The sequence below is a fragment of the Pteropus alecto genome, unplaced genomic scaffold, assembly GCF_000325575.1.
Source record: "Pteropus alecto unplaced genomic scaffold, ASM32557v1 scaffold56, whole genome shotgun sequence".
Lineage (NCBI taxonomy): Eukaryota > Metazoa > Chordata > Mammalia > Chiroptera > Pteropodidae > Pteropus > Pteropus alecto.
The window spans coordinates 1,522,917-1,546,448 of NW_006438871.1; the positions used below are offsets into that span (position 1 = coordinate 1,522,917).

General features: G+C 59.5%; 1 protein-coding gene across 1 annotated transcript in view; it reads left to right on the forward strand.

The window, feature by feature from the left end:
- The first annotated feature begins 2,277 nt into the window (after positions 1-2,277).
- The window catches only part of LOC102897693 (kinesin-like protein KIF19), a 22,067-nt gene continuing 812 nt past the window's right edge, over positions 2,278-23,532 (forward strand). Inside the window, exons 1-13 of the mRNA XM_025049574.1 lie at positions 2,278-2,406; positions 6,004-6,114; positions 8,198-8,285; positions 9,158-9,294; positions 9,486-9,611; positions 10,574-10,768; positions 13,143-13,295; positions 14,098-14,220; positions 16,069-16,219; positions 17,734-17,911; positions 18,655-18,916; positions 21,470-21,740; positions 23,446-23,518. Of these exons, the coding sequence (XP_024905342.1) occupies positions 2,278-2,406; positions 6,004-6,114; positions 8,198-8,285; positions 9,158-9,294; positions 9,486-9,611; positions 10,574-10,768; positions 13,143-13,295; positions 14,098-14,220; positions 16,069-16,219; positions 17,734-17,911; positions 18,655-18,916; positions 21,470-21,740; positions 23,446-23,518 (1,997 nt within the window). The remainder of the gene's footprint in view (positions 2,407-6,003; positions 6,115-8,197; positions 8,286-9,157; positions 9,295-9,485; positions 9,612-10,573; positions 10,769-13,142; positions 13,296-14,097; positions 14,221-16,068; positions 16,220-17,733; positions 17,912-18,654; positions 18,917-21,469; positions 21,741-23,445; positions 23,519-23,532) is intronic.

Below are 23,532 nucleotides of genomic sequence, written 5' to 3' on the forward strand. Positions count from 1 at the left end.
TTGACAGCTCTTTAAAAGTGAAGTTTTCACAGTTTTAAACGTACTAGTTGTAACTGTTTTACATAATTTGTAAATAAAAGAATTTCTGAAACTCCTGTGCTCGCGCTCTCTTCTGCTGTAGAAGTGGGTTTCCCAGGCTGCACCCTTCCTGGAGGATTTCTCAGACGCGCCCTGTGGGGTGGAACGTCGTCCCACGCTCTCGCTCCGGCCACTGCATGGGCCCGGTTTGTGTCTCCAGAGGCTGTCGAGATGGGAGTGGGTTTAGCTCCCACGTCGGAATCCAGAGACTTGGGCTCCAGCAGGGTAATGGCGGGTCAGAGGCCGGAGCTGTCTTGGAAGGATGCGTCGGTGTTAGGAAGGTGGTGTCTTCCCTCGCCTTAGCGCCAAGGAAGCCCTGGACGCCAAGGAAGAGAACGCGGACACACCCGCCATGACCCTGCCTGTAGACCGCTGAACTACCATGTACGTGCTCATTGCTGCTGGGCTGGCCAGACCTGGGGGGCCATGGTGACCTCGAACAAGTTTTGACCCCGGCCCAACCCCTGCTGGTGTGGGTGGCGCTGGCTCTTCAGCTCTGTAGTTGGGGTCATTCAGCTGTGTTTTCAGGTCCGAACTTCATGACCTGATGACCTGATCTCTGACTTGTATCAATGTGCAGGAGCGACTTCCTGTGTCTGCACCAGTGCAGGCTGTCACCCAGGACCGTGTGTCTGGCACACGGGTCTGCTGCCAGAGCCGCAGGCGCAGCCTTGCTGTGTTGACAGTGCAGTGTGGTCCCTGGAGGCAGACCTCAGTGGAATAATTGAGTGCGGCATTGAACAGTAAATATGCTCAGGCCCTGGGCGTGGTGCAGACGACAGCGTGGGCGTGGGGCCAAAAATCACTTTGTAGTCATCAGACCAGAAGGTCATTTCAAGGTTGCTTTAGAAATGCATCTTTGGGGAAAAAGCATTCACAGCTGAAATTATTTCACTAAATGTTTGTTGGTGGTGTCTGTCCCCCTTTGGTGGAAAAGCTCCAAGGCCATGGCTGGTGCAGATCTCAGGCAGGCTCACCTGTAGAGCAGGTGAGGCACCTTGGGTTCCCATGGCATCAGAGCAGAGCATAGATATAAAAGCGTGGCCCAGTGTCTGGATCCTGTCCCTGCGTGCCCAGTGTGCAGCCAGACTACCTCCCGGGGCCTGGGCCACCCAGCTATAGGAGGCTCACCCAAACCACATGAGCAGTCCCAGCATCCCTGAGAACTAGGGACCAGCTGGGCCCCCAGGGCCTGTTGATGTCACTGGGCGGGGCCGGGCTGACGCACTGACGGGCTCCGTAGCTTGGATAGCAGGGAACAAGGCACAGCCCCAGCCAGCTGCATGCCTGCCCTCCCCACTGCCGGTCCCTCGCCAGCCCGGGGCAGCCCCGCCATGAGGGAGGTGGAACCCAAGGACCAGCAGCTCATGGTGAGTGTCCCTCATGTCCCTGGCGGCCTTCGGTCTGTGTGTCGCTGAGGCTGCCTCCTCCCTGTTTGTGAGGGAAGTGACCCTCTGCTCCCCCACCTCCTCACTTCAAGCTTCCAGACACGCCCACATCCCCCTGCCCTCTGGCTTCCCAGGGAACTCTGGGCCTGCACCAGGACCCCTGGACGGGATGTGGTAGGCTCCCCCGCCGTGACTCCACCCAGGCCCTACAAGGCTTGGCAAAACCTGTCTGCCGGGTGACCAGGACCTCAGCCCATTTGACCACTGGGTGAGCTGGGGCCAAGGCCTTGCCTGTGACCTATAGCCTGGCTACAAAGGGACCCTGTTGTGGCTGCCCTCAGGGAGAACCACAGCTTCTGCTTCTCCAGGAGGCACTGGCCCGCCTTATGGGAGAGGAAGCAGAGCCCAGAGGCTTGTGCAGGCTGGCTGGGCCCACAGCTCATAGGGATGCTGATGAAGGAGGATTCGGGCCTGGGGTCCCCAGTGTGTGGCAGGGGCGGGCAGAGCGGTGGACAGCAGGCCGTGGCCGCCTCCTGTGGCCTGTGAGAAGGTCGGTCCCTTCTGGTGTGAGGAAGCAGTAGCGACTGGTGAGGGGTTAGGCCACGCAGCCACTGTGCAGCCTTGGGCAGGTGTCTCGGTCTCCCCGCTGGCGAGGGTGACCACGATCACAGTGGGCCTCTGTGTCACCGTGGGACAGGAACGAGTTCCTGCCATTCCTTGAGAAGTTAACGCCTGGCAGGGCGTGTGGGGTTCAGGGCCCTTAACTGCTCTACTGAGAGCTGAGCACACGGGAGGGAGGAGGGGAGGAAGAATGGGGGACCGAGGCCCCTGGACGCAGTTGTGTGATGTCTGCCCACAGGTAGCACTGCGGATACGCCCACTCAACGACACAGAGCTGGAGGAAGGAGCCGCCGTCATCGCCCACAAAGTAGGGGACCAGGTGAGGCTGTGAGGGCACAGAGAATGTCACCCTTCCCGGAGTACTTCACCTACGTCACTCACTCACTCGTTCACTGACTCATTTATTCATTCACTCATTCGCTCATTCACTAGTTCATTGAAGAAATGTTAATATCGAGTGCTCAGAGGCTGGGCACTGCTCCAGACACTGAGGGAGACGAGGGCCCACCCCCACCAAGCTTCCTTTTTAAGAAAGGTGGGTGGAGTTAGGGGTTGAACAATGAACAGATAAATGTGTAATGTCAAGGAGTTCAGTGCCACAGAGAGGAATAGAGCAGAGCAACGGTGGTCGCAGAAGGCCACTAATGAGACGTTTGCACGGCGCCGAGGGTTGCTGGGAGGACGCAGCAGTCTCCTGGGAGAGGGTGGTGCAGACAGAGTGGGGGGCGTGCTCCTGCCCTGACCCCGCAGGACGGGGCTTGGCTAAGGTTGGGGCACGGCCTGGGCTACACCTGTGGTTTTGAAAAGGCCCAGGTGACTGGGCGGCAGGGTCGCGGGCTGGGGACCCAGCATGCTGCTGTGGTGCCAAGGGTTCCTGCCCCTCGGGAACAGGCTCAGAAGCTGAGCCCAGTGCAGTTTAGAAATGTCGGTCGTTATCTGCCAGAACATAGGGCAAATTTGGGGTAAAACAATATGATGTCAAGTGAATTGGTTTCCCGTTTGTCGTGAGAAAGCCAGTGGTCATGAGGAATGGTTCGTAGGTCTTCAGAGCATGTCTGCACTCAGGCAGAGGCCCCAAGATGCTGGGGCCCAGGGCAGACGCAAGGCTGGGTGTCAGCCTTCCGGAGTGGGCAGAGAGGCCGGGTGGGTTCGCGCCGAGCTCATGCCAATGAAGCATTAAAATAAGGCAGTCGTTACATTGAGGGGCGGAGGTTTGCAGGAAGGCGCTGGCTCGGCGGCAGAGAGTGTTCTCAGCGCGGAGACAGTCTGCCTGGCGGGATTCGTGGCCGAGCCTCACGGGGAGGCAGGAGCGTGGAGTGACTCCTCCAGATGCTGCAGAGGGGGACAGACAAAGACTCAGGGCGCAGACACCCCAAAGGGTCAGCCTCGGGCTGGGGCCGCAGGGCAGGGCAGGGTGTTCTCTACGCAGGCTTACAAGGCTCGATGCTCTGCACGTCCCCCTCACTGGGGAAGATGCCGTGGGGAGGGGTGGGGGGCAGAGCCATCTGAAGCCCCTCCAGGGCTAACGGTGATCTGCTGAAATTGGTGGCGGCTCTCACGGTTGTGTCACTAGTCCCTGAGTCTTAGCGCTTCGTCCGTGGCGGGGGCCGAGCCCCTCTCAGGAAGCTCTGTCGCCCCTGGGTGCTGGTCCTATGCTATGACAGGGGCTTCGGCCACACCCACGTTGAGCCACAACGCCCCTTTTGTCTTGCTTCCTGCTGTTTGCTGGTCACACACCTGCAAGGTAACCAACTCACACCTGAAACAGTGTCACCTCAGCGTGCAGCCCGCTGGCCTCATCCTGGGCGGCCCGGTGGACATCGAGGTTGCCAGTGATTTCTTAAGCTCAGGATGCCTTTCTGCTTAGAGTGAGAATTGCTCCCTGTTTGCTGGCTTTGGGAGTCAGGTGACTTTAGGGAAATAGAAGGGCCCTTCTGGAGGGCGGGGGAGGCGGGAAGGGCGTGGGCCGAGGGAGCTGAAATGAAGCCGGCGATGGGAAGTGATTTTACAAGCTGCGGCATCCGGTTCCCAGCTGGGGCCCTTTGGAAGTCTGAGGACTGTTGGGACGTGTTCAGTGTGCAGTGGGGTGTGTGCGCGGGTGACAGTGGACGGTTACAGGTGCCCTGGGACCCCCTCCAGCTGCACCCCGACCCCTGTGCCACTGTCTGGTCTCTCCTCTGTGTGTGTGGGCAGGAGTGTCTCAAGAGCCCACCTCAGGCCTGGCTCCCAAACCAAAGGCTGTCTTGCTGTACATCGTGCAGAAGACAGCCCACTCTTTAAAAATTGGAGGTGAAATTCACAATATTTAAAATACACCATTTTAAAGTGAACAATTCAGTGGCATTTAGCACATTCGCAGTGTCGTGCAACCACACTTCTGTCTGGTTCCAAAATGTTTTCATCCTCCCAAAAAGAGACCCACACCCATTAAGCAGTTGCCTCCCCCGCCATTCCCCAGCCCCCAGTGGCCGCGTCCTGCCTGCATGGGCGTGTCCCACAAATGGAATCATACAGTTGCCTCTGTCATATTTCCCTGAGCACGTTTCGGGGACTCATCCATGTTGAAGCACTTTCTTTTAACTTTTCATTCTGAAGTAACTTCAGACTAATCAGAGAGCTGCACGTCCCCTGCAGAGAGCTCCGGACCGTGCGCCCAGGTGCCCGCACGTCTCCTCGCTCCCTCTGTTCACACACGCCCTTCACGGGGCCACTCAGAGGGAACGGGACAAGTCGCTCCTCCACACCCAAGTATTCCAAGGTGTGTTTCTTAAAAACAAGAACATTCTGTGACCCCAGTACAGTGATTAGTCAGGAAATTAATATCGATACAGCATTATCTTATCTACAGATGTATCGAATTTTGCTGATTTCTCTCTATAATGTTATTTATAGCCAAAGGAAAAAAAACCCTTTTTCTGTTCCACGACCCCATGCAGCTGGCTCTTTTTGAACACGCTTTGTTCAGCGTTGTGCACGTGCTGCCATTTACCCTTCAGAGCGAGGGTTCTATGATTACACCCATTTTACGGATGAAGAAGCCGAGGCCCAGAGAGGCGAGGGAACTTGTCTCAGGCCTCCCGGCTGCAGATCGGTGAGGACTGGGAACGAGGCGGCAGGCTCTGGAGCCCGAGTTCTTAGCCACCAGGCTCACTTGCTGGGGCTGGGTTGGGAGCCCTCCAGCAGGGACGTGTCCAGTGTCCCCTGCAGCGCAGGCCTGGCCCGCAGCGAGCATGTGGGGGACTGCCACTGAGTCTTCATCACTGGAAGGAGAGGAGAGTTGGCTTATGTCATGGAAAAAAGTGCTGGCCAAAAGCCAGGGCGGCCTGGGGGCTTCTCCCAGCCAGCCCGACACCCCAGGAACCTCTGGGCACCCCTCGCTTCCTGGGACCTGTTTCCAAAGCTGTGGACCCAGGGAGGGGCTGGTGGCGGTGGCAGGTGGTGGTGGCAGGGCTCCTGGTTGGCCCTCTGCCCCCACCAGCCCAGGAGTAAACAGCAGTTGGTCTCTAACTGCCCCGCCCTCCAGTCCCCTGTGAAGGGCTCTTTTGAACCTCCCCTGTGGGCCCCAGAGGCCCTTGCACACCTTGCTTCATAATTACCCATTTGTGGGAGACAGGGGAGGGCCCTGGAGGGGCAACCGAGGCCTCAGACAAACACAGAACCAGCTACAGGGCTCAGGGCCCTTTCCTCCTCCAGGCCCCGGGCACCCTGACTTCTCCATTCTCCCCTCTCTGTTGGGTGGCACGGCCCCTGAGCAAGAGGCAGGCAGCTGGGTCACAGTCATGCTCAGGGCTGCGTGGGGAGTGTGCCACACTCTCCAGTTTACAAAGCCCCTTGCCATCACTCACAGTCGCAAGGAGCTGGCCTGCCCTGCCTCTGTGGGCAGCCCCCTGCTGAAGCCCCCTCTCCCTCCTCCTAGATGGCGGTGCTCATGGACCCCAGTGAGGACGCCGAGGACACGCTGCGCACACACCGGTCCCGGGAGAAGACCTTCATCTTCGACGTTGTTTTCGACCAGCATGCATCACAGGTACCCTCCATACCACCACCACCATGTCCCTGGCTGGGCCAGGCTGCGTGGGTGTCCTCACCAAGCCCTAGAGCCCCCTTGGGAGGACCTGGTGGCCAGGTGGGCTCATCTATGACTTCTCATAGGGGCTTCTCTCTGCTCAAGAAGGTTGGCAGGGCTTTACACGTCTCCTTCACCCACCCACACGTCTAGTTCTCATCCATCCACGCAGCTGCCCACCCGTCCATCAACCCATCCATCCCTCATCCATTCCCCCCACCTACACTCGTCCACCCATCCTCCCGTCCACCCATCCATCTATCCACCCATCTACCCATCCATCCATCTACCCACCCATCTACCCATCCATACATCCACCCATCTATCCATCCATCCACCCATCTACCCATCCATCCACCCATCTACCCACCCATCTACCTACCCATCTATCCATCCATCCACCCATCTATCTACCCATCCACCCATCCACCCACCCATTTACCTACCCGTCTATCCATCCATCGGTCCATCCATCCATCCATCACCCCATCTATCCACCCATCCATATATTTGTCTATTGTCCATCTATCCAACCATCCACCCTTCGTCCATATGTCTGTTTGTCATCCACCCATCCACTCACCCATCTAACACAGTAGTGTCCCATCTGCCTTGTAGCTAGAACACACTCCCTGCCCCCAGGGCTCACATCCCAATGAGGGAGACAGACAGTAATAAGCAGGTCTAAGCAAACATATTAGTCTGAGTGCGTTGTGCAGACGGTGGGGTAGGTGGTGGGGAGCGGAGGCCTTTTTGGGTAGAAGTGATGTTTCAGCTGAGACCTGAAGGAAGAACGAGCCAGCCGTGAGAGCAGAGGAAAGAGGGGCCGGGTGGAGGCTTCGACATGCCCATCGCAGAGGTGGAGCCTGAGGCTCCACGAGCTCACACAGTGAGGCCAGAACTGGGCGCTTGGACCCAGTATCAGGTCATACTCCTCACCAGTACGCTCGACCAAGGACAAAAAGCTGTCCAGCAAGTCACCCAACCCTCACCTCACATTACAGAGGGGAGCTCAGGGCAGTGTGACACAGAGTAAAGGACACTCACTCCTGAGCTCTGCATGGCGGGATTGCAGCCCAGGCCCCCTGATGCGGGAATGTCACATCACCAGGCGGATGACGTCTGGGGGCTGTTTGGCCCCAGGACAAAGGCCAGTGAGGGACGCATGTCAACTCCAGCCCTGTACCCAGAGGACCTCCCCTTCCCACGCGAGGTGGGCCCAGGGACTCCCCGCATTCCGCACCATAGCTTCAGCGGCCATGCAGCCACGGGCACTGCTTGTCCCCTAGTTCTCGACTGCAGCCGCACGAGTCTCCCCAGAGCCACTGCTCGTTCCCATCTGTCATGTTTCTGTGGGCCGCCAGGGAGCAGGCGGGCAGGCCACGTAGTTTTCGACATGATGGGGAGAGAGGGCTGGAGCCGCCTGAGGGCCCGTGCCAAAGCTGCACGCCGTCCTGCACCAGCCCCGGAGGAGCCCTTCCCAAATACCCCAGAGAACAGGGAGCTCGCTGCGCACCCACTCCTGTCATGACGTGCTGCTGCCTTAAATTAATTCTGCTGGCCCAGAGCGTTCACTCCCGGTTCTGGTTTTGTCCCGTAAAGATGAGTCATAGTGCCCTTCATGGATTTCCAAGCCCTGTTGCTGTCTGCCAGCCCTTTGCATTCTCTGATTTCTCCCAGTTCTTGCAGAAGCCTGGAAAGGACTCACAGGTGTTTAGTACCACGCCTGCGTCGGGCCTCATGGTAGGAGCTGTCACGTACATCCTCTAGTCACCCCCTCGCGGCCACCCTCTCATAGCGTGAGGCTTGGCCTGGTGGGGAAGCATGCCGGAGCTAGCACAGACACAGGGCCAAGGCCGAGGGCCGGAGCCAGAATGGGCGACGCCCACGCCGTGTCTAAGCTGCCCCCTCCGCGTAGGTCCCTGTCCAGCTGCAGAGACGATAGCCGTCGGCAGGCACCACCTACCATTCCTCTCCAAACAGCCAGGTGCCCGACTCCGGCAGGGTTGTCTACTGGACTGTCTGCCCCTCTGTCTGTCCACAGGAAGACGTGTACTGCGCCACCACCCAGCACCTAGTGGAAGGCGTCATTTCTGGATACAATGCGACCGTGTTTGCCTACGGCCCCTCAGGTACTGCCAGGGGCAGCATCCCGAGGAGGGAATGGGGCAGGCGGCAGCGGACTCGCCCGCAGCTCGCAGCACCAGCTGCCCTGCGCCGGCCGCTCTGTGCCCGTCGGCTCTTTCCAGCAGCAGCCCCAGAAGGCAGATGGATTGGGTCCCTTCTCACGGCGCCTCTCCCAGGTCACAGCCTCTCCCAGGTTGCACAGCTGATGGGGCTGAATAGGGAATCCAACCACCAGCCTACACTGTGCCGCCCACCGGAAGCCCAGATTCCTCTCTGCAGTCTCAAGCTGAGATAGACAAATGTTTGCAAAGCTAAGCTGCCTCTCTCCTCTTGAAAACTAGGATCACAGAGGGTCAGAGCCGGATGGGCCCGAGCGCCTCGCTGTGCCAGTGGAGAAACTGAGGCACTGGGAAGTGGCTTGCCTTCAGCCACAGCTTGTTTATTTCACTCACTCAGCAGCTGTCAGCCAGCTCCTGCTATGTGCCAGGCCCTAGGCACACAGGGAATGGCCAGTGCAGTGTCCCCCATGAAGAGACACTCCTTAAAAAGCGTGGCGCATTATTTCTCCTTGTAAAACAGCACGGACACCCCGACAAGAATCTGGAGCCAGCAGAGCGGCCAGGCCCATCCCCGCCCCCCCACACCCTGAGCACGCTCACCCCACACCGTGTCCGCCCAGGCTTTCTTCCACAGAGCGGCCACGGGACTGTCCAGACACCTCATTTCCTTGTTTCTCAAACGGAAAGTGAGCGTGTCAGGGCTGCCGGGGATCGGGGGTGGGCGGGGGGTGTCCTGCGGAAGGCAGGGTCTGCACAGCCTGGTGGCGGGCGTGGCAGGGCGGGGTCTGGGCCATCAGGAGCCCTGCCTACTCCCACAGGCGCGGGGAAGACCCACACCATGCTGGGGATGGACGCGGAGCCGGGCATCTACCTGCGCACCCTCACGGACCTCTTCCGGGCCATCGAGGAGGCCCGTGACAACATGGACTACAGCGTGTCCATGTCGTACCTCGAGGTGAGCTGCCCGCCGCCTCGGGGGCCTTGCCTGCAGCGCGGGTGTGCTCCCCTCGAACGCCCACTGGTCTTTGCGGCCTCCCACCTCAGAGCGGCTGAGATTCTTGGAAGATGCAGAGCCGCAGTGATTCGTGAGTCTGCGCTTGTTTTCCACCGAAGCTTCCAGGCTTCCACTTTTCTGTCTCGTCCCAGATTTACAACGAAGTGATCCGGGACCTCCTGAACCCGTCCTCCGGCTTTCTGGACCTGAGGGAAGATTCCAGGGGCAGCATCCAGATTGCAGGCATCACAGAGGTGTCCACCTCCAACGCCCAGGAGGTGAGGGTCATGGCGGCCATGCTCACGAGGCCCTCCTTTCAAGTTCACAGAGCGGAGCCAGACACACGGCCCAGAGCCGTTTCCCAGCTCGGGACAGCAGACATCTGCACCCATAGCCGCTCAGGGCAGACATCAAGAGCCGGTCACACTCGTCCCTCTGCGCCCGGGAGCAGGCTCGGAACCCTTGTCTGTGCAGCACTCCCACGGTCACAGCCAGAGCCAGCCCCCGGCCATGCTTAGCCCTGAGTGTTGCTCCAGAGCAGGGCGATGCATGAGCGCTTCTGCAGGCACTGCGGCTTCTCTTACCTCCGGTCTCCCCCTGTGCCACCCACACTCCACCCCGCCCTCGGGGGGCCTCCCCACCTGCTCAGGAACCTCCGTGTTGTCCCCAGAACCATGGACCCCTTGGGCCCCTACCCCGTGATGACCATGTGCTCCAGCCCTGCTGGCGGATGGCGTCCAGGTGGCCTCAGCGTCATCCTTTGTGGGTTTGGGGCGGGGAAGGGGAGCCTTCTTGCCTGGTCTTTAACAAGGACCATGTCAGGCTACCACCGGCACAGTCTGCACACAGTAGGTGCTCAGCAGAGGCTCGTGGGCTTGGTTCCCACAGCTGCTTGCTTGCAAATGGGTTTTGGGGCACCCGGCAGCTCCATACGACTGTCTGGGGCTGCCCCGGGCTCTGGGGAAGAGTTGGGTAATCCCTTGGTGATGTCTGCCACAGGCAGAGGACAGGGAAGGTGCGACACACATGTCAGCAATCTGCCGTTCCTGCTGGGTTTGTTGACTCTTCATGCCGCAAACCAGAAGTCGCTTCCCCTGCACGAGGTTCTGTCATCGGTGTCCCAGCCATGGGGCCAAGGGAGAGCGCTCAGAGGAGCGTGGCCCCCGCTCTCGCCCAGTGCTCTGGAGGGAGCGTGGGGCCGTTCCTGGCCCTGATCGCCTGCTTCTGCCTCTGTCCTCAGATCATGCAGCTCCTCACCAGAGGCAACCGGCAGCGCACCCAGGAGCCCACGGCCACCAACAAGACGTCGTCACGCTCCCACGCCGTGCTGCAGGTCACCGTGCGCCAGCAGCGTCGCGGCTCGGACTTGGCGGAGGAAGTGCGCGTCGGGAGGCTGTTCATGGTGGACCTGGCCGGCTCGGAGCGCGCGTCCCAGGTGTCGTCCCGACACGCCTCCCGCCCCTCCTCCCTTGTCACCACCACTCACCTCGTGTCATCTGCCCTTCAGTCGGGGGGCGGGACCCTGTCCACCTGTGTCCAGCAGCATCTCCAGCGCCTACAAGAGCACCTGGCTCGGAGAGGCTCCCGCTAGCCGCCTGTTGATTGAATGAATCCTCAACAAACCTGGGGTGGCACAGCCACCGAGCAGAGCTCACACAGGGCTTCCTGCGGCAGGGCCCTGGGAATTAGAGGCCCAGGCCCGCCCTCAGGGAGCTCAGAGCCGCAGGGGTCGGGGGACAGACGTGTGAGCAGATAGCTACAGGATGGGGAGGCCTGTGCTTTGAGATTCGAGGCTGCGGGAGCCCAGAGGAGGGCAGGTGGCAATGGTGTCCAGCGCTGAGCCTGAGGGGGCATGAGGAACTCAGTGGACTGCACGGGAGAGCACATCAGGCAGAGAGGACGGCGGGTGTGAAGTGTGCCTGCGGAGAGGATGGTGCACTTACTGTGACCCAGCATGGCTGCTGGCCTGACACCCCCCCTGGGCCCCGCCTGCCGGCCCCCAAGCCCTCAGCTCACCCGTACCTGTCACTGGGAGCGGAGGCCGTGCCCGCTGTCTGCTGCCCTTGTGCCTGAGCATTCCACGAGGGCAGGATCCAGCCCAGGGCCTGGGTCAGACAAGGCGCTTGACAGAGGTGGTGTCAGAATAACAGCATCAACCGGCGACACCTTTCACGTCCCTCTGGCACGCCAGGCACTCGGCCGTCAGGATCCACCCAGTCCCTGTCACAGAGCGAGTAGGCAGCGCCGAGCCTTCTTCCCAGATACACAGAAGCATTAGGTGATCCAGGCGCAAATCTGTGCCTTTCACCCCAGTTTGCGTCGCCTGTTCTGCCTGCTGATTGTGGAGTCGCGTCACTCACTTGGTCACCTGCCCTGCGCCTGGCCCAGCCTGGTGCTTGGGCTGCTGAGACAAGCTGCGCCTGCTCAGGTCTGACTGGTTAAAATGAGGTGTGTGCATGGACGATGAGGCCAGCAGATCGGGGGCCGCCGGCCGTTGAGATCATTTTTACTCACAGTTCCCAGGAGGAGGGGCCCCGCCACGCTAGGCAGGACCCCCCGGGGAGCGCCAGGGCCTCTCGGGAGTGGGAGGACCGTGGACGAGCCCCTTCATGGTGATTTCTACGGGAAGAATGGGCGAGGAGGGATGACCCGGCTGGGCTGGTGGGTGACTCCCCTGGGCTCTGGCCACAGGTCTGTCCCCGATTGCCTGGTACCCAGCGCTGGGTGAGAGGTGCACAGTGGCCAGACTGGGGTAGGCGGGCTCGGGGCAGGTGGGTTTCCGTCTGAGAGGTTAGTAAGTGGTTCGCTCTCTAAGCCCCGGGTGACCCTGGAGGGGCGGTCCCCGCATGGGCAGCAGGGCCACAGATGTCAGGGCGTCGGACGCAGAGACTCTAAGACAGGGTTGACACGCAGGCAGATGTGGGAGAAGACAAGCTCACAGGGAAGAAGCGAGTGTGGTGGAGGAGACCGCTCTGGGACCCTGAGCAGGACCTGGGGCTCTAGCCTGTCCCCTCTGGGCTTGTCCTTGGAAGGCAAGGTAGAGACCAGCTTCCTCTGGAAGAGGCCGCCAGACAGGATCCAGGCCCTGGGCCCTCGTTCTCACCCTGCCGCAACTGGCCGTGTGCCTTTGGGGAGACCACTGCCCCCTCTGGGCCTGGCGTCTTTAGCTGTATACTCGGGTGGCCTAGTGGGCTGTCTTTAGGATCTGCTAGACTCTTGTGGGCTGTCACTTCCTCACAGAAAATCACAGAGTTTTATCCAAGGCAGGAGGTCTCAGAGAAAGCCCTCTACATCTGTGATACAGACGTGACTCGAGCAGGCGCCCTGGCTCCCATCCCGCACCAGCTCCTGCCTAGCGAGAGCATCCACTGACACGCACTGCTGTTGGCCCAGCGCTGTGCACACGACCCATCATCTCTCATTGTAGCCCTGTGGAGTCGGACCGCTGTCCCTTTCTGCAAACGAGGGTGCTGAGGCAGGCTGGGAGGTCTTTTCGAGCAGTGTAGGCCACTCTCAAACCGTGCTCCAAACTGGCTCTAAAACCCAGGTCCTGAACGAGAAAACATTAGGTAAACACACGCATCATATTCCTATTGTCAGAGGGATTGTTCTGCAGACCTCTCTGACTCAGTTTTATCTGAAGCACTTGTCCTGGTGCTTCAGGGAACAGCCAGTGCACACAGAGCCTGAGCACCCAGTGGGACGGGGTTGTTGCACCTGGGCCTCAGTCCTCTCTCCGGTGGCCCAGGGTGGGCAGATGGCAGGTGGGAAGGACCACCTTCCCTCCAGCCCGGCCTCTCCCCGCACAGGCCCAGAACCGCGGCAAGAGGATGCAGGAGGGCGCACACATCAACCGCTCCCTGCTGGCCCTGGGCAACTGCATCAACGCGCTCAGCGAGAAGGGCGGCGGCCGGGCACAGTATGTGAACTTCCGGGACAGCAAACTCACGCGCCTGCTGAAGGTACGAGCCCCGAGCCGGGTGTGAGTGTGTGTGCATGTGTGTATGCGCGCGTTGTGCGCATGCGTGCGTGCATTACATGCAGTGTGTGCGTGAGTGTGCGTCCATGCATTGTGGTGCATGTATGTGTATGCCTTGCACACGTGCGCAATGCATCCTACATGCATACATGTGTGCGTGCATGTGTGCATCGTGCACAGCACGTGCATGTGTGCATATGTGTGCATGCGGGTGTGCACACGTGCATGTGTGTGTGTGCTGCTCCTGTGGCTGGCTGCATCTTCAGGATTTACCTGACTGGTTTGAGGCCCCGACCTGGGTCCTTAGGGTCCTTTCAGGAACTTCTGAAGGAAGAAATCATGGTAGAAACCATTGCTAGTCACTGCCTGACTACCCCCACCATCCCGCTGAGTGTGGCCTAGCCCATGCTTGCATATTCCTAGGACAGGGAGCTCACTGCCTAACCGAGGCTGCCCGCCCATTGCAGACGGTCTGACTGAGGAGACGCCCCTTTCTACTGGGCTGAGCGAGCGCTGTCACTTCTCTTCTACAGCACGGCAGGCTCTGATAAACAAAGCAAGGAAGGAATGTCCCTGCACATTTGGCCTCTTGGTCTAATCTGCCCACATAAGAGCAGAAGTCAGGTCGGGTGGGCCTGGAAGGGGTCCCACCCCTCCGTGAGCATCCCCACCCCGAGCACTGAGCCCTTGGTCTCTTCTCAGGGTTTGGCCAGTGGGTGATGGGTGGCAGCACCGGGTAGGTAGGGGTCTATTCACATCACCCAGCTTGTGCCCCCCACTGACAGGATGCCCTAGGAGGGAACAGCCGGACGGTGATGGTCGCCCACATCAGCCCAGCCAGCACGCACTTCGAGGAGTCACGGACCACCCTGCTGTACGCCTACAGAGCCAAGAACATCAAGACCAGGGTGCGCCGCCCTCCCGTCCCCGCACGTGCTCTCCCACACAGCGCTCCCTCCAGCCGGTCTCGGGAGGGTCCTGGCTTGTCCCTTCCTGCTGCGGTGGCTCCTGGATGCCTTGGCTTGTGGCTCCTCCCTCCTTACAGGGCTCGCTCGTGTCTCCGTACCTCCTTTCTCCCTGATGAGGACGCTGGCATTGGGCTCAGGGCCCTCTCCAGCCCCTCGTCCAGGAGGACCTTGTCTCCATAGCCTTCATCATATCTGCAAAGACCCTTTCTCCAGACAAGGCCCCATCCACAGGGTCCAGGGTGTTAGGACATGGGCTATCTCTGTGCCTGGCATGCTGTAAACTCTCCATGTGACAGTGAACTTCGTTCTCAATGACCTTCTCCTCGGGAGGTGGGTCCAGCCACCACCCCATTTTACAGACCAGGCACAGAGAGAAAGCAGCGTCTCCAACCTTCTGTAGCCAGAGCAGAGCGGGCTCGGGGGCCCGGTGTGCACACCTAGGGCTGCTGCACCGGTCTGTCTACACCACTGGCCCCGGTCGAAGCGTTCTTCTCTTGAGGCTGAGAACTCAGTGAAGTAATTGCACGTCAGCCACTTAGCACCCCAGTGACTGGAGGTCGACATGTGACAAGTGCTATTCTATTGTTATTGTCATCTGTCCACAAATGCGATGAGCCCTCTGCATTGCCCACCTCTGAGCTGGGCTCCATGATAAAACTTAAAGGATGGAGCCTCTGTTCTCCCCCAAAGCCTGAGCTTAGCAGTGGGGAGAGGCAGCTATGAAACTGGATCTCACACAAATAAATACACCATTTCTCGCTGTAGTAAGTGCTCTGAATGAGGGCCACAGGGCGCTGGAAGAGAGGACAGCTGAGATGAGCAAATCCAGAGGGCCTCTTGCTGAGGGGGACCGGGCCGCGCTAGGAAGCAAGCCCTGAGCGATGAGAGGAGCACTTCGCCCAGTGTAGCAGTGTGACCCTCCACATCTGCCAGAAACATGGGCCCTGTGCTCAAGGAGGTCGTGTCACTGGAGAGCCCCGAAGTGCCACGCATGGGGATGGACACGCAGGCCGTCCCTCCCACGGACCACTATGCAGCTGCTACAGAGATTGGGGTGGAACCTCCTGTGCAGATGGCCAGCCCCCGAGATACACTGGCGGATGGGAAAAAGCAAATGCAAGAATAGTAGCTACAGTCTGATATAAATTACATAAAACCCCAGTGCCAACCCCACACTGAAGGAGCTCCCCGTGTGTGCCTGGGGGCACATACACGTACAAACCCACACGGTGAAGGGCCGGGCAGGCCTGCATCGGAACCACAGCGGTGGGCACCCACGGTGGAGCACAAAAACATCACTACAGTCCAGCTCCACACCAAAAAAGCTTTGATGGGTCGTTCGAATTTTTTATTGTGGCCAAATACGTACAACGTAAAATGCATCAGTTTAAGCACATACGGTTCAGGGGCAGCAAGCACATCCACGCTGCTGTGTAGCCGTCACCACCACCCCTCCAGAAACGTCCCATCTTCCCAAACTGAGACTGTCCTCATCAAACCCCACCCCGTCCTCAGCCCTGGGCATCTGCCCTTCCCTTCCTGTGTGTGCACCTCACTCCTCTAGGTCCTCATACACGTGCAGTCACACGGTGCGTGCCCTTCTGTGAGCGGTTGTCTCCTTCAGCGCACTGTCCCCAGGTCCATCCGTCCTTTCTAAGGCTGACTAGTGCTAATTTGAATTTCCATGGCAGGTGTCTGGGTGTTTCTGGTGTAGCCTGGTCGCTGTCGGGCGTGTCCTCGTGCGGCAGCCCCTCTGGCCTGACCGTGGCCCGTGTCCTGCCCACGCAGGTCAAGCGCAACCTGCTGAGCGTGTCCTACCACATTGCCCAGTACACGGACGTCATCTCCGACCTGCGTGGGAAGATCGAGCGCCTTAAGTCCAAAATCGAGAGGCAGGAGCAGGAGAAGAAAAGAGAGCCCGGCGTCCGGGACGCACGAGGTAGAGCCCGGCGCGGGCCTGGGGCCGCTGGGGGCCGCGAGCGCCAGGAGCAGACAGGCCCCTTGCTAGCGCATGGAGAGGCCGTGGCGGGAAGGAGGCTGGAGGGTTGGCGGCCAGGGCGTGGGTCCGTGGTGACGGGAGGCCAGTGTGACCGGAGCCCCACGCGCCGGGAGCGCCTCGAGGTCTGCGGCTGTCGGCCGTCAGGGGAGCGAGGCTGAGGCCGCTGCATGCTCGTCTCCCCTCCGCTGATGTGTGGGCGAAGGGCTCTCCCTGGCCGGGGTTCGCCTGACGAACATGACAGGAGTTGAGGCGTTGAAGGGGGAGGCCAGGGAGACTTCAGTGGTCAGCTGTGACCTCCAAGTGAAGGGGGGCTGCAGACATCTGCGGAAGGACAAAGAACAGCATAGCCAGCCGGCGAGGGACCCTGCGCCCTCTCCCCCACCCCCACGCGCTCCCCAGTCCTACTGCCGGACTCACACTCCAGGCAGAAAGGTCGGCACGATCCCTCCAAAAACGAGTTTTCACAAAAACGTCACTACAGTCCAGCTCCACACCAAAAACATGCTACCAGTAACCTGGTCACGGCATCAGCCAGCCAGTCAGTGTTCGAATTCCCAGAACCTCAGCGGCACCGTGCACCTCTCCCGGACGCTTGTGACGTTTCTGAATGGGGGTCCCGGAGTGGTCTGCGCCTGGCGTGTGGCCCACAGATCTTTCAAGTCTCTTCTCCCGCAGGCCTCCCCGCCCTCTTTTTCCTGTCCACCCATTTGTCGCTGTGGCAGGGCTTCTGGCTTTCTCAGGGCCGAGTAACATTTCATCATGCGGTGTCCGTGTCGTGTATTCTGTGTGATGTTCTTCACTCATCCACCTGTGGGCACCTGGGTCGTTTCCATGTCTTGGCTGTTGTGAACAGCACTGCATGAACATGGGGAGCGGACATCGCCTCAATACCGATTTCAGTCCCTTGGATAAATCCCCGGAAGTCCAACTGCTGGGTCGTACCGAGCTCTATCTTTAATTTTTTGAGGAAGCTCCATACTGTTCTCACAGCGGCTGCACCACTGACGCTCCCAGCCACAGTGCACGGGTCCCCTCCACGTCCCACCGCCCTTGTCATCTCTTGTGTTTTTGATGACAGCCACTCTGACAGATGCGAGGAGGCATCTCATTGTGGTTTTGACTTGCATTTCCTTGATGTTGAGCACCTTTCTTTGCTGGCCATTTATTTGTATGTCTTCTTTAGAAAATGTCTCTTAAGGTCCTTTGCCCATTTTTTACATTGGATTATTATTATTTTTTCTATTGAGTTATAGGAGTTCCTTGTACACTTTGGATATTAGCAGATATAAGATTTGCAAATATTTTCTCCCACCCATCCATCATCCATCACCCACCCACACACGTGTGTGGAGCTCCTCCTTGGGCCACACGCCATTATGGCAGGCAAACATGGAACTCAGCCCCAGCTTAGGTGGCTCTGCTCTCAGTACGGCTGGCTCTTTGGCTGCCCCCAGGCACGATGCCCACCCAGGAGACAGAAGAGGACAGCCACCTGCAGATGGACAGGATCCGGGCCCAGCTGGTCGGGGCCTTCAAGGAGCAGCTGGAGATGAGGCGCAGCCTGGTGGAGCTGGAGAATGCCAACGTGGAGCTGCATATCGACGCGTCTCGCCACCTGCTGGCCATCGCAGAGTGAGTGCGCGGCCGCGGGCACCGCCCAGGGCCCAGCGCTGCTGTCCCCACGGGGCAGGCGACCAACGGGGACCACTGGACCGGTGGGGCCGGTGGCGGGAGCTCCCTTTTTTGCTACTGTCCAGCCTCCCTCTGTTGCCTGCAGGACCTCTGGCCCAATCCTGCCCCTGCCGCTTGGCTGGACCCAGGGGAAAAGGCCTCCAGGTGCCTCGGACCGCCCTCATTCGCTCCGAGGGGCCGCAGGTTTGCCCGAGGCAGTGCTTCCGCTGGCCAGGGCTCCTGCGCTGCTCCACACACACTCCCTGTCCATCCCACTGTGAACAGGCTGACCCTGTGCAGAGGGACTGGCCACCGGGTTCACCATCCAGACAGGGATGTGCGTGAGGGCCACAGGGCTGTCAGCTCCACTGGGACAGCAGGCTCCACCGGCTGCCCGGACAAGCTGGAAGGCACAACCGCCCGTGCGGGGGGCCGGCGCACAGTGCTGCGGTTCCAGCCTGTTCTCCCCCGCCCCCACTCTCCCTCCCCTCCCCTTCCTCATTTCCTTCCAGTTTTTGTTCATACCTTTTGTTTTTTACAAATATAGAAGAGGTTGTACAGAAGACCCAGTTCTGCCCCGTTTTTATGCCCATGCCTGCAAGGAGACCAGCTGGCACCAGTAGGGGCTCTGGGATGGAAGTGCCAGGACCCCAAGACTGGCACAGCTTGCACTCTGACCCCTGACCCCTCTGTCATGGCTGCAGTTGGGAGCGGGAGAAGACCCAGCACCATACCCAGGACAGGACACCCGAGGGGGACGAGGAGCAGATGGTGGCCGACACAGACATGGACGCGAGCAAGTCCACAGAGCCGCACGAGGTGGCCCTGGCCAGAGAGGAGGTCAACATGCTGTTAGCCGAGCAGCGGAAAACCGTGGCCCTCAAGGTGGGGAGAGCGATGACTGTCACTGGCGCTTACCGATCACTGCTGGGGCCCTGGGCCATCTCACAACAGCCCACGCCACAGGCCCAATCACTCTTCCCTAGATGGGAGACCGAGCCGCAGGGGGATTGGACACGTCCCAAGTCCCCGGGAGCAGGAGCAGACCTGGGCCCTGGCGCGTCTGACTGCAGAGTCCACGTCCCTGCATGTTAGGGTCGTGGCTGCTCTCGGGGCTGCAGAGCCGGTGCAGGGCAGAGACCCCTGGGGACAGAGGAGGCAGAGGCTGTGGCACCATTATGTCCACTGTGGATGGGCAGCAGGCCCCTCTGCCTGGACGGCCCAGCCTCCAGCTCGCAGAGGCCCTTGGCAGTGACCCGCCACGTGCGAGCAAGCCCGCCCCTCGGCCGGGCGCTTTCCACCAACGTCTCCATTAGTTCCACGAGTCTGGTCTTGGGCATGTGACATGAGGACAGGGACATGGCCGACTCCAGGGTCCTCTCTGGACAGTGGCGTCTTCTTACACTGTCGTCTCTTGAGAAGAGCGAGGTGATTATGTAACAGCTAGTCGTACGATGGTCCCATGGGGACTGCGGGGAAGCTGCTGGGCCGCAGGCTGCGCCCAGAGCACTGGTTAGACGTCTGCAGGCAAGCGGAGAAAGCGTTTGGGGAGGCCATGCTGCCGAAGGCAGGCAGCGTTTATTTCCCGGAAAAGCTGTGGAAAAAAGCCAAACCAAGATCCTAGTACCGCCGCCTCTGCTGCCGCAGATTGGAGATACGTGATCCCACCTCCAATGTGAGGAACAGCCTTGTGCTCAGACGGACAGTGCGCCCTGGCAGAGAGCGTGACCTGCAGGAGCCGAGTGTGGGTGATGAGATGCAGTGTAGCACGTAAATGCGAGTCTTTAATTAATTAGTCAATCAATCAATCAATCAATCACTCAAAATAAGTCAACATTTTAAGGGTGCAGCTCAATGCCGGGCCCTGGGGACTGAAAGATGAACAGGAGCCTCGGCGACTCAGGCTCACAACCCATGGAAAAACACAAGCACAACTACAGCTCAGTGTGGGAGCTTGGTGTAGACGCAGGAACTGGCTTTTGGGGAGCTGGATGAGGGGCTGCGCTCTGGTGACTGCCAGAAGGAGGGGAGCAAGGTGGGCCCCTCTCGGTCCCAGAGGGTGGAGACGTGAAGGCCGGAGCGCGTGCCTGTGGCTGCTGACCTGAGCCTGGCACGGCCCCGGGGACGAGCATGCTGGGCTGCTGTGGGCAGCGCCACGGGGGCCTGGAGGCAGTCATGTGCTGTGGTGGTCAGTTGGTATCAGTCAGCTTGGCTGGGCTCTCGTGGCCGGTGATTCAGTCAAACACTGGTCTGTAGGTGTGGCTAACATCTACAGTCACTCGACTGTAAGTAAAGATGACCTAGATGGTGAGTGGGCCTCAACCAATCAGTTGAAAATCTTACCAGCAAAACATGTTTCCTAGTAATTTTGCCTCAGGACTGCAGTGGCAGCCCTTGCCTGGGTGTCCAGCCTGCTGGCGGCCCTGCGGACCTCTGACTTACCAGCCCATAGTCCCGTGAGCCATTTCTTTAAACTATATCTTTTTGTGAGCATGTATGTGTATAAGCACACGCACAAACGTCCATAATGCATGTGTTTGTGTCGTGTGTGTGCACACATGCACACACATATGCAAATGTGCACGAATATGTTACTCTTTCCTACTGCTTCTGTCTCGGGAGCCCTGACTGACACACAGGGCAGGTTGCAGGCCACAGGCGGGTCTCACGGAGCTCCTAGCTGGCTTCCTGTGGCAGGAGCAACCCCCTACGGAGCTGGACAAGTGGGGCCTCATGTCTCCTGCTCCTGCTTTTGGTGTGGAGCCAGGGCCTCGGCTGTAGACAGGAGTCTGTGATGTGCCCTGTGGGGACAGAAGTGGCGTGTGAAGTCTCCGTAGTGTGGACACGGGCAGCGCTGGCTTCCCATGGCAGACGCACTATGGGGGGCCCTGGGATCACGTCCGAAATAGTGTTTTGGTAGAAGATTCGAGGCTTTCCTATAGTGAGGCCGACAGATAGGAGATGACTCACAGAAAAGACAGTTTGTCCTCACAGTTCACAAGAGGAGGGGACACGCCATGCCACTCAGAGCCACACGGGGGAGCACCAGGGACAGGAACAGATATGAATCTTCACCGTGGGAGGAACGAGCGAGGCAGGGTGAGCGGGCTCAAGACCGGCTGCTGTGGGCGGCTGCAGTGGGCTGTGCGGCCTGGGTCTGCCCTGCTCGTCTGGTCCCTAGGTGAGAGGGCAGGTGGCCAGTGGCCGGGCTGTGAGCCCACCGAGGAGGGGTGGACAGGCTCCGGCAGGGGGTTTGCGTCTGAAAGGGGTGCTCCTGGCAAGCGGTTCGGTCTCGAGGCTTCGGCTGACCCTGGAGGGGCAGTCCCAGCGCCCAGATGCTCGGGCACCAGAACATAGAGAAGAAAAGGCTAGGTGAATGCAGAGTGCTGCCATACGTGCTCAGAGCCGATCACCGCGTGTGTCCGCGAGTTCAGTGTGCAAACCTGAGCCCGTAGGAATGAGCGGGCGTGGGAGCAGAGACCCCGGGCCTCTGCCCTGAGCTCCTGGCCTGTCTGCTAGGCAGAGCTGGAGCAGCGCCTGGCCTGCGCCAAGAAGAAGGCCTCGCAGCTGGAGGAGCTGCTGCCCGCGCAGGCCATCAGCGAGGACCAGAGGGAGGTGCTGCGGCTGCTGTGCAGGGTGCACGAGCTGGAGGTGGAGAACACCGAGCTGCAGGCCAGCAGCCTGCGCAGGAAGAACCTGCTGTGCCAGAAGGACTTCGTCATCCAGGGCTTCCACCAGCACCGGCTGCTGGGCGAGCGCATCATCCGGGGCCAGCGGCAGCTGATTCAGGGTGAGGCCCGCCCCCGCCCCTTGGCTGGGAGGGTCCTTTCTGCGGGCTCCCGGAAGGGAGTGGGCAGTGCAGGGGTCAAAAAGTCCCAGTCCCTGTGACACCCCAGCCTGCTCCCTCCGCCCGCCCCGCTGCTCCCAGTCACCGGCATACCCCGCGGGCCCGCGAGCCTGGGTCTTAACTGTGTTTTCCACTCACAGAAGCGCGCCGCGCACACCGTTCCGTGCTTTGCCCTCTCTCACTTACCTGTGTCTCCCGGGAAGGGCTCTGTGAGCGTGCGGTGACACCTGCAGAGGCAGTCCAGTCTGTGAACCATCTCCGCTGGTGACTGCTTAGGTTTCCTGCAGCCTCACGGTCCCACGACCCGCCGTCTGTCAGGCCCCGGGCACAGCGGGCACCCGCTGCCGTGGGCAGCGTGCAGGCCCCGCCCCTCCCCCCAGCTCCCGCCCCGGACCTCTCCAGTGCTGACACTCTGTGCTGACTGACTGGGTTTGAGGCTGACAGAAAAGTTGCAGGCTGCAAAGAATTCCTCCAGGTTCCAAGTGTTAACATTTTTCATTTTTGCTTCATGTTTCTGTCTCTCTCGAAACGTTTTTTGATACTCGTTAATGCTTCAGGGCATATTTGCTAAAACAAGGGTGTTCTCTTCCACGAACATGGACAGTAACATGGACCGAGGCTTCAGTCCAGGTGTGTGCACGTCTGCATGTGAGCACATGTGCCCGTGTCTGTACACACGTGACAGCATTTCCGAGCTTGGTGTGCTCAGATCATCATCATATTTTTATCGTCCACACTCATTAAAGTTTTCCTTGAGGAGGCATCTCACAGTTCCTTTCATCATGAAAAAAGCATATCATTTTTAAAAAGCTATAACAACATCACAGAATGTTTTAGAAAAGAAAACAGTTTACTTATAACCCAGCTACCTTTCCACTCCCTGCCTATGCGCAGTCAAGTGTCGCCAGAGCTGTAATTATGCCATCTTTCAGTTTCTTAACGTTTTTTAAACTGAGGTAAAAGTTGCATAACGAAATTCAGCGTTTTAGCCATCGTAAAGAGCACCCCGGTGCCTTCCCAGAGCTGCCGCCATCGTCTCTACCGCCACAGGAGCTCTGGGAACCCGCAGACCACCCCGCTTTCCCTCCGTCCAGCCCTTGATGACCACTAATTGGCTCTCTGTCGCTAAGGGTCTTCTCGTTCTGACCTTTCATGTAAACGGAATCAGGGAAAGGTCACAACATGTGACCTTCTGTGACCAGCTTCTCTGGTTCAGCGTGATGTGTTCGGGGTTCGTCTGTGCCCCCCTCTTCGTGGCTGAGTATTGTCCCATCGCTACCTCGCACCTCGTGTCCACTCACCGGCTGCCGGCCGGCCGGGCTGGTTCCGCCTTTGGGACGTTGTGCACAGCTGCTGTGAGCATACAGGGCACGCTTTTGTTTGAACACCTGTTTTCAGCTCTTTTGGGTGGACCTGAGACATGTTTCTTTAACTTTTAAACTTAATGTTATTCATGCTGTCGGTGGTTAGTGCTGCTTTATGCCAAAAAGACAACACGTGACGTGACAGCACAGTCACCGGCTGGGGAGAAACATAAAGGGGCGACCACAGGAGCCCCCCAGAGAAGTACAGGTCACAGCACTTGCCTTCCAGCAGTGACAGGGGAGTCTGCCCTTACCCTGCCCCTTTCTCCCCTCCGCTCCCGCAGACAGCGGCATCCGGGTGCCCGCCCCGCTGGACGAGTGCTACGGCCTGTACTCGCGCGAGCTGGGCGGCGGCTCGCTGAACCGAACCG